Genomic DNA, 9,318 nt, shown 5'->3' with positions numbered 1-9,318 from the left:
TTTTCTTGTGATTAAAAATCTAAGACAGGAAGTAAGATTTTTCTACACAAATCTCACTTGTACGACTACAAAGCTTCACAACACACATCTGTGCAGGAACCTCTCGTGTGGATTGGTACCCACAGGTGGCAATCTACAAGAACCATTTTATTTGAAAAACCTTTGGTTTTGATGCGCACACGGAAGCTGAATTTCAAGATTCAAGAGTTTTATTGTCCCATGCATAGTAACACCACACAATGAAATTCTTATTGCATTCACTTCCCTGAGCAGACTTACATTCCACACGATAGAGCAAATAATAAAGTAGCCAAAAAAAACTGTAATAGGGCAACAAATAAAGCTTTTTTATATATTTTTTCTAATTAATTGTGATTATGCGGCTCTTACTCTCTTGTTAGCAATATAAATGTCCATTGTATGTATAAGTAGGACTAACACTTTGCAAATAATACATGGATTTGGAGTCACAGGTCATGAGTTTGCAAGCTATAGTTGTGAGCCCATGAGTCCAATTTCATGAAATAAATTATGCGACATAAACTTTGCTAACTACCTGCTGTGATGACGCTTCACCTGAGGAGTGATCCAAAGATGTTACAAAATGTTGTAACAGCAGCAGATGCTTTACTGGTAGCCGGTTTAGTTGGCAATGGCAGTTGTCCATCAGGAGGCGATGTCGAGTCCATGCAGCTGGGATGCACCTCTCTAACACAAGATGAATGTAAACGTCCCTGCCTGGGAAACCTGTGTCTATATTCTGAGGATGAAAGGACATTTTGTGGCCTTGTGTGCTGCAAATGCCCAGGCCCAACCACAGGTAAGGTGGTATGGTTGTGGCAAAAGAAAGAGATTCTACTTATTCCATTCTCTAGTAATCACTGTTCAAAAATAGGTCATTTGAGTGACACCGAGCTATTTTGGAGAAAAATCCTCACACAGAAACACTTTGACACAAATATTGTTTTAGTAGCATCTGAAACATCTCAACGGGCCTTCCCTCTGATAAAACATGAACAAAAACTATGAAAATGTGTTTTTGATGGCAAAATAACAGTTTGCGTATGTATATAATTACATTACAACAGTGCTCGATTAGTATAATAAGAGGAGCAACAAGTTTCATCGATCCAGTCATTAAAAAAAAACATAAGTGATCATTCTTGTCCCTGGGATACAGTCGAAGTACAGGACAAAAATTCTCGCCCATGGCATTGAAAGAGTTCATTACATTCTGCAAAGTTCTGCAAAGAATGTCATTCAATTTTTACAGCCACTATATAACCCAAACTCCTGTGCTTTGAATATTCTCATGACACTTGGAGCAGTAGCATTCAAACTGGCAAATGTCCTGCACTACTAATACAGCTGCTGATGGCTGAATTGCTTTGTTCCACATACAGATAAAAATACTCTCTCCCAGTGCACTTTACTGCACTTTCCGCGATGGCTCTTTTGATGCTTCCTTAGCCACCTCATTGGTGGCAATCAAGTTGAGTGCGAGCTGCACACTGTTGATGAGGGGGTGGAATAAGTCATGTTCCTGATCTCCCTCCATTTCCGCGACGGTTTCCATATCCAAGAATGTGATTGCATCATCAAAATAATCCGGTGCTGCCTCCTTTGATTTTGTGAAGCATTAACAATAATTAATAGGGATAAACCTTTAAGTCCCATGTCCATAATAAACAGACAAGAATTCTTACTTTTCCAAGCAATGCTGAGCTTGAGCGTCTAAATTACAGGCAGAAGTGATCAGTTGCCACGCTAGTGTGAAATAGCTTGATGATTGCTTCAGTGACAGAAAGTGGTAGACTGCACTAACGTTGATGTTATCATTAGCATCTAGTTTCATTGTGATCCTTCTCAGTGCAAGTAATATCCTTTGATCGCCCCGAAGAGATTCACAATGCGCAGGGGTGCGCAACCAAGACCTCGGCTCTGCTATTTCTTTTCAAATGTTCCGCACTATAAAGCGCACCGGATAAGGCGCACCCTCAATTGATTATATATTTTAAAACGTTTTCCACATATAAAGGTGCACCGGATTATAAGGCACACCCACAATTAATGACATATTGTAAAACATTTTCAATCACTATATAGTAATACTCAAAGTGATAACAATAATAACTCAAATAATAACTCTAAACTCTCAATAGCATCATAACTCAGTCAATATGACCAACCTTGTTCAACTGTAAACACACAAAAGAAACAGTTAAAGCTTACTTTATTAGTTCATTCCCCATCTACAAATCCCAATCTCAATATTGATCCATATATAAGGCGCACCAGATTATAAGGCGCACCATCAGCTTTTAAAAAAAATTAAGGCTTTTAGGTGCGCCTTATAGTGCGGAAAATACGGTACTTTATTTACAGCTCACTTTAGCACAAAAGTTGCTTCCGTAGTTGATCATGATTTCTTCTATGTGAGTTTTCAACTTCTTCATTATGTGCCTGTCGGTGCCACCCAGTGTCCAAAATGAGACACTTAACCATTCATTTCCAAGCATCCATCATTTTCTTTAGCCACATATCTGTCATGTCTGTGTAGGTTAGTTGGGTTTTGTTATGAGTCTTCGTGAGGAGACGCCAACCAATATTAGAACAGGATTGTAGTGACGCGTTGCATGGAAGCAGTTTGAAGGCAACTGAAAATAAGTGTAATTACCTAAAAACGCCTGCAGATGGAGACGAAACAACACAAATACAGCCAAGCCTCTTGGGTTATGACAGTTGTTTTGGCCGCAAAATCGGGAAAATAAAGTAAAGTAAAGAGGGGATGAAAAAGCTCAGTATTCCACGTCGCAACGTGAAAATAACAGAAGTGAGGGACATTTTAACAAGTCCACTGTGTGTGTGTGTGTGTGTGTGTGTGTGTGTGTGTGTATGTGTAATATATATATATATATATATATATATATATATATATATATATATATATACATACATACATACATACACACACACCTGCTGTCCATATAGTTGGGATAGGCAGCAGCGCAAGAAGTGTTTTAATTTTCACAAGTGTTTACAAAAAGATTCCTTTCAAATGTAGCCATTCGACGCAGACATATCCAAAAGCAACTGCTGTCAGAATGATGTTGTGTAACATTTTAGTCAGAGAGAGCCTGTGGCGCTGCAGTCGTGAGTTGGAACGTTTCAGAATCCAGCTGAGGGTAGAAGTCTCTTTTTCTTTATGGCTCAGAGGGGACATATATTGCATGCTGTGTCTTTAGGATGTCTCGTTTACTGAACTGGGCGGATGAAAATATCTTCCAAATCATGCTGTTTATCCCAAAACCCAGATCAGAATATTCAATATTATGTTCGGTCGACTGATAATACAGAAGTGAAATACTGGAACTAATCATGTCAATCAGCCATCTGTCCTATAATTGCATTTATGGCTTCAGCTATTTGACGGCACTGCAGGATAATAAAGTGTTGAAACCATTGTTTGTTCATGTAGGCATGGGACCATTTAATGTGCCTTCTGCCTAACATCCACTTAACAAGCTGAAATCAATTTGCCAAATTACGTCAGTAAACGAAGAAAGTGTTGCTGGTTAAAACTCCTAACCAATTTTCCCACTTGGGTCAGTTATAGTTTAAAACAATTGTGCAGTATTAAAACACTATGTACAGTGTTCCCTTGCTTTTCGTGGTTTATGGGAACCAAAACCCAGAGGTGGGCAACTTCCACGTATTTTGATGGTCTAATATTCGTCAGAGCCCCACCCACTTTCCATTATCGTCGCTCCGTCATTTTTTTTTCCAAGCCAGACAAAAGTATAATAGTTAGTCCGTCAATCCGTCCATCTATTTTTGCCCAACCTTACGACACCACTACAAGACGACCTTTGACTTTTTTCTTTTATGGTCCATCCTTCGTCAGGCACTGGTCTACTTCTGTCTGTACTCATGACATACTGTACTCATACAAATTCTTTTTTCTGTTTTTGTACTTAAACCTAAACTGAAAACCATGTCTGTACTTCTACAGTTACAACACATAAATATAAGTGCAATGCCTGCTAAGGTATAGAACGCTTAGCACTTTATATTTTACAGCACTTTTTATACTCTGTGCGGCTCTCCATTATCCTACTAAAAAGATGAGAAAATCTAATTCTCTGAAAAAAAAATACAATTAAACAGTACTCTCTACCATTTAGCCTTAAAGGGACACTGTGTAAGATTTAGACTGGTTTTCATTCAAAGAATAAATTAAATTATTACACTTTTCAAAAACGTGGAAATAAATGTGTTCTCAACGACCAACAGTATGTTTTAAACCATTACGGTGTAAGGAATAAATTAAATTATTACACATTTCAAAAACTTGCAGATAAATGTGTTCTCAACGGCCAACAGTATGTTTTAAACATAATCGTAGGTCTAGTTATCATTAAGTGATAATACATGGGGAGTGGCACTACTCCGGAGGCTGTCATGTCTGTTATAGCTATGACAATTGTAAATGCAGCACCTCCTGCTGTCCGTCATGAAAAACTGTCTAAATCTTACACATTATCCCGTAAAACAAGTAACCTAAACTAAAATCAAACTCCAACCATTGGAATTAAGTAGATGTGCTTAACGACAGCACACACATGAAACATGAAAGCCTGTATGTTCAATGTGTGTTGTTGGAATAAACTGCAATTAGCAATCAGTCTACAAGCGGGCATTGTTGCGCTTCAAATAGCTTTTATCCTCTGCAGTCCGTCCATTTACACATCTGTCACTCACTCCAAGTAAAATGCCCGATTTTTCTGAGCTTACTTTACTGGATAATGCCTTTTTGGGGGCAATGTCAAATTTTCTAACTTGCATTTCCTGGCTAAAAGCCAATCATTTGCTTTGTGCCAATTGATTTACATGAATGAACAGGGAATCTCAGAATGCTTTCTCAGTGCAATACATTAAGGACACTGTCTCTTTTAATCATAGCGAGTACACACTTATGCTCTAGCATCCCACCATTTATTCCTGGATGCAATTATGTAAGGCTCTTGTCAATTAACGCTGTGTTTACACTGCCATGCTCCCAAGTTAATGGCAGTTTAAATGTTTCAGGGATTTGGAAAATTTAACTGTGCAAGATGACTGTTACCAAGCTTGACAGGTGCCACAGGTGGCGACGATTACGACAATGGATTAAAATGCCGGACTGAGTACACTGTTCCGTCGGTCTTGGCCCGTTGTTTTTAAAATGTTCGTCATAGTGACAAACTGCCCACCTCTGTGAAATGTGAAACCTGAGGATGAAACGTTGAGAGTGATAATCATTCAAAGCCCCATAATACAAGCAGCGCATATTTGGAGTGACTTGTAAATACTGATGTGTTCCTTAAGTATTACATTCATCCAACAAAGCTTTTGAACCAACAAAATATCTTGATTTTAGTTTCTTTGTGACCAGATGCATTTCAGATATTTTATTCATTATTACATACCAGTCAACCTAGTCACAAGCCACAATGAAAAAAATCAGCTGTTGACAGAAAATCTCAAATCAAATTTCATATTCTGATCATTTGAAATAAAAATAAAAAGTACACAAGAAAGAACAGTAAAACACCAAAAATATGACAACTGAAGCCTCGGGAAAACGTAAGCTTAATGGGATTTTCAAACTTTGCTTTTGCTCAATCTCATCTTATGAGATGTCACAATTACTAGAAGAAGGGTTAAGATCTCAGAAAATATCCCTTCCCACAATTGGAAATTACTTCCCTTTTTTTTCCCATTGGAAACATGAGCCTGATTTTGTGAAGAAATCGCTCATCGTGTATCATCAAACATCATAGATTTCACTGCTAAAAAACGACATTATATACAGGTCGTAGAATGTATGCAGAATACACTGAAAGCAAATAGGACTTCATTTGAACAATCTCTTGAATCAGTGATACAGTATGAGGGAGCTACTGTCTGAAAATTGATCCACAAAGTAGGACATAATGAGTCTTCCTTCATTTCTGTCATCCTCTTCATTTTCTCTGCTTCTTACTCCTTTTTTTTGTTTCTTCCCTGGAATGAATCCATCACATTGAAGGCTCCCAAGTAGTGACCCAACAAAAGGCCCAGCTTCATAGGAAGGATGCTATACAGAGGCAGATGAAAAAAACAAATTCAGCATTGGCATTAGTTGTTGATTTCATCAAAAGACAAGTAGGTAGAAATGCGAGTTTATTGCACTTTGGTTATATACTTCTAATAATATATATTAGAAGTCCGACTATATGTATACAGTATTTTATATGGACATCGTTTTGTGTGGGCAGCATGATGAACTATAGGGTGGCGTTGAACATCGGCCAAGGCTTTTTGGTCTGAATGTGATCCCAGTGTTCAAGAAAATAGATGGATGGACATTGTTTTGTTTGCTTGAGAAAATATTTGTGACTTCGCAGATGACTTCCTGGTTAATGAAGGAGACAAAACAGATGGAATGTCAATATGCTTCTCGGGGTTGGACGCTTTCAATGTAAGTATATTGACCGACAAGGTTAAACTAATGCACGCTTATCCGGGTCATCGCCAAAATGGATTGAAAAATAACTAGTTGTTGCCATGCAATTGGTGGATCCTTCATGCAGGATCAAAGTTTTGTGGACATTGGTTTTGTAATAATTTGTGTAAACCTGTTGGAAATGCTAGTTAATGTTTAACAGGTCATATTGATGACTGTGAAAAAGGGGTCATTATAAATACAAAGCTAGAACTCGAGACATTGCATTTTAGCATAGCATCATAGTATTTTGTTTCTCATCTTGAGATACAATATGTTAAGTGAATCCTGTGGACGCTGGCCATTTGCTTTCTTAAAAAAACAACAAAAAAGTTGGTGAATGCGAATGTAAAGAAATGTTCAAAGAGCAAAGTTTTTTAGATTTTCTTTTTTTTTTTTCAAACCCAGCTCTTTAAATATTAATATAAGAAAATACTTCTAACATGAATTTGTAACTTAGTTAATTCTACCGAGGCCATTTAGGAGAGTTGAAACCAATATGCAGTGGTACCTCTACTTACTTTTAGTTCTATTTCATAGTTGTTCCATAAATTGAAACCTCGAACAGATACACACATTTGCTTGCTGGTGGCTAGCAAAAAAAAAAAAAAAAAAAAAAAAAGAAACAGATAAGCCGGACAAAAAGCCGCATGGCTCAAATCATGAGGAAAAAAAATGCGGCTTATGGTAAAAAAAATACGGTTTAATTATGTTTTTATTATTATTAATACCATGTAAGTCTACTTCAGTTTAGTTTGAGCTCATGCGGAATTGCTTCCTGTGTGATGTCATTCAACAACTGCTTGTGCTAACAACACGCTAACAAAGTTAACGTCACATGCCAAAGCCCACGGTGGTTTATTATTGTAGAGAATTATTGTCACATGTATGTACCCACGCGGGCTTGGGTAGAACATGCAAACTCCACACAGGAAGGCGGGAACCAGGTGGATTTGAACCGGGACCTTTGAACTGTGAGGCGGACGTGCTATTCACTGCGCCACCCGGCTTCATTTTCATACTTTTATTTTTCACCCGGAGAAAGTAGATGTATCAAGTTTATCAAACACTCCAATGTACTCTAACATAATTTGAATGGTGTGCATTAAAGACAAATTTCTGTTAGGTTTTGCTCATGGCAAAACAATGCGTCTTCTAAAAATCAGTCTATGCTTTCAGCTTTTGGATGACAGACATCGTCTGACTAACAATGACTTCCTTCCAAAGTGAAGAAAGACAAAAGTAGTTAATACAACAACACATCATTAGAAGTCTGAATACAATGGCTTTTATGTAAAATTAAGAGAGGTGACAGGCGAGGCACTAAATCCATTTGCATGAGCTCTGTTCCAGAGAGGAAAGCTTTCTAATATAAAATAATGGCTCTTGTCTTCAGACAAATGGCCCAGATAAAGAAAACAAGAACATGGCGAGATTACTTGAGAAAGTGTTCTTATCAGATGTCGTCAATCAATTAGAAAAAAACCAAACCTCAAATGAACAGTCATTTTGTTATTTGAGGAATAGTTATATGAAAACTTTTATTCAAACATTGTGCATTTTTAACCCTGGGAAATTTTTTTGACCCAACTCGGCCTTTGAGATGTTTCTGATGTGTGATATTAAAGGAAAAGCATTTAAACACCAGGAGCCTAAAATATCGCATAGGCTGTCAGAACATGTCGACTTTCAATATGCTGTCCTGTCGATCCTTCTGAATGCTTGCAAACGGGAGGTCGAAAAGTCCACCCTGCAGATGTCATATTTAGCCCATGTAGGGCTCGATTAGTGCCATTAAAAATTGGAAACATTGCCAATTTGTGACATACTGAAATCCGAAGTTTGACCATGCATTTCCCAACTGGGGCCTCGCAAATAAGGTGCAATAAAAAATGAAGTGTTGGGACTCCAAAATCACCGGGGGGGCGCTAGTGGACCACTTAGGAGATTTGCAAGCCCTCCAATGGCTTTGACATTGAGTGGCTTAGCCGGACTCACATAATGCAAAGTTCTTGCTATGCATTGAGGGACTTGTAGTTGACAAAAGGCTTGGAGCCAAGAACGAAATGTTGCAGGAAAGCTTTTATTTTGCTGCGAAGCGTTTTTTTTTTTTTTTTCCCATTTGCATATTCCTCCATATTCGTCCTTACGTGAAATCCGTAGCACAAAATAGCGGTTCACTTTTTTTTCCTCACTAAATGAAAATTCTTTGAAACAAAACAGCCTTGGAAGACAGAAAGACTGGAAATACAGTCGGCCCCCGGTTTACGAACACCCTGTTTTACGAACAATTCGACTTACGAGCGTGGACCACGGAGATTTTTGTCCCCCATTTACGAGCAAACATTTCGTCTTACGAACAATCCGACATGCCGGCCATTGTGTATGCAAATATATTTTCGCTTAGCTGCGTCAACAAAATCAGCAGTTGACGCTTGTGACAGTAACGTGAACGCTATTGCTCTTACAACGTCACAGTCACTGTCTCAGTCACGTTGTCAGTCACGGAGTCAGTCACGGAGATGCCAATATGCTATTGGTCGATTAAGGTCACCCGGTCTCACTCACGGAGATGCTATTGGCCGGCGTCACGTCAATCACAGAAATGCCGATATGCTATTGGCCGAACGCCTTTATCTAGCTTGATGGCACAGCTGGTCGGGATGGAAGGAAGGAGAGAAAATGAGTGAAAACGGAAGGAAGGAATGTTGTGAAGACTTTGCAAACTTTATCTGTTAGACATAGCTTCTAAAATTGCTAGTAGCGGTAAAGGAAGAAGTAAGAGGATGATG

General features: G+C 38.4%; 1 protein-coding gene across 1 annotated transcript in view; it reads right to left on the bottom strand.

Annotated features, from left to right (window-relative positions):
• Nucleotides 1-5,435: 5,435 nt before the first annotated feature.
• LOC148415206 (epidermal retinol dehydrogenase 2-like) overlaps nt 5,436-9,318 on the bottom strand; it is a 29,215-nt gene continuing 25,332 nt past the window's right edge. The window contains exon 7 of the mRNA XM_088430354.1: nt 5,436-6,118. Coding sequence (XP_088286480.1) covers nt 6,022-6,118 — 97 coding nt within the window. The 3' untranslated portion in view covers nt 5,436-6,021. The remainder of the gene's footprint in view (nt 6,119-9,318) is intronic.

Source organism: Hippichthys cyanospilos, chromosome 12, assembly GCF_059441005.1.
Source record: "Hippichthys cyanospilos isolate Australia breed blue-spotted pipefish chromosome 12, RoL_Hcya_1.0, whole genome shotgun sequence".
Taxonomy (NCBI): domain Eukaryota; kingdom Metazoa; phylum Chordata; class Actinopteri; order Syngnathiformes; family Syngnathidae; genus Hippichthys; species Hippichthys cyanospilos.
The sequence above is the reverse complement of the archived record's forward strand: the minus strand, read 5'-3'. Positions and strand labels throughout refer to the sequence as shown.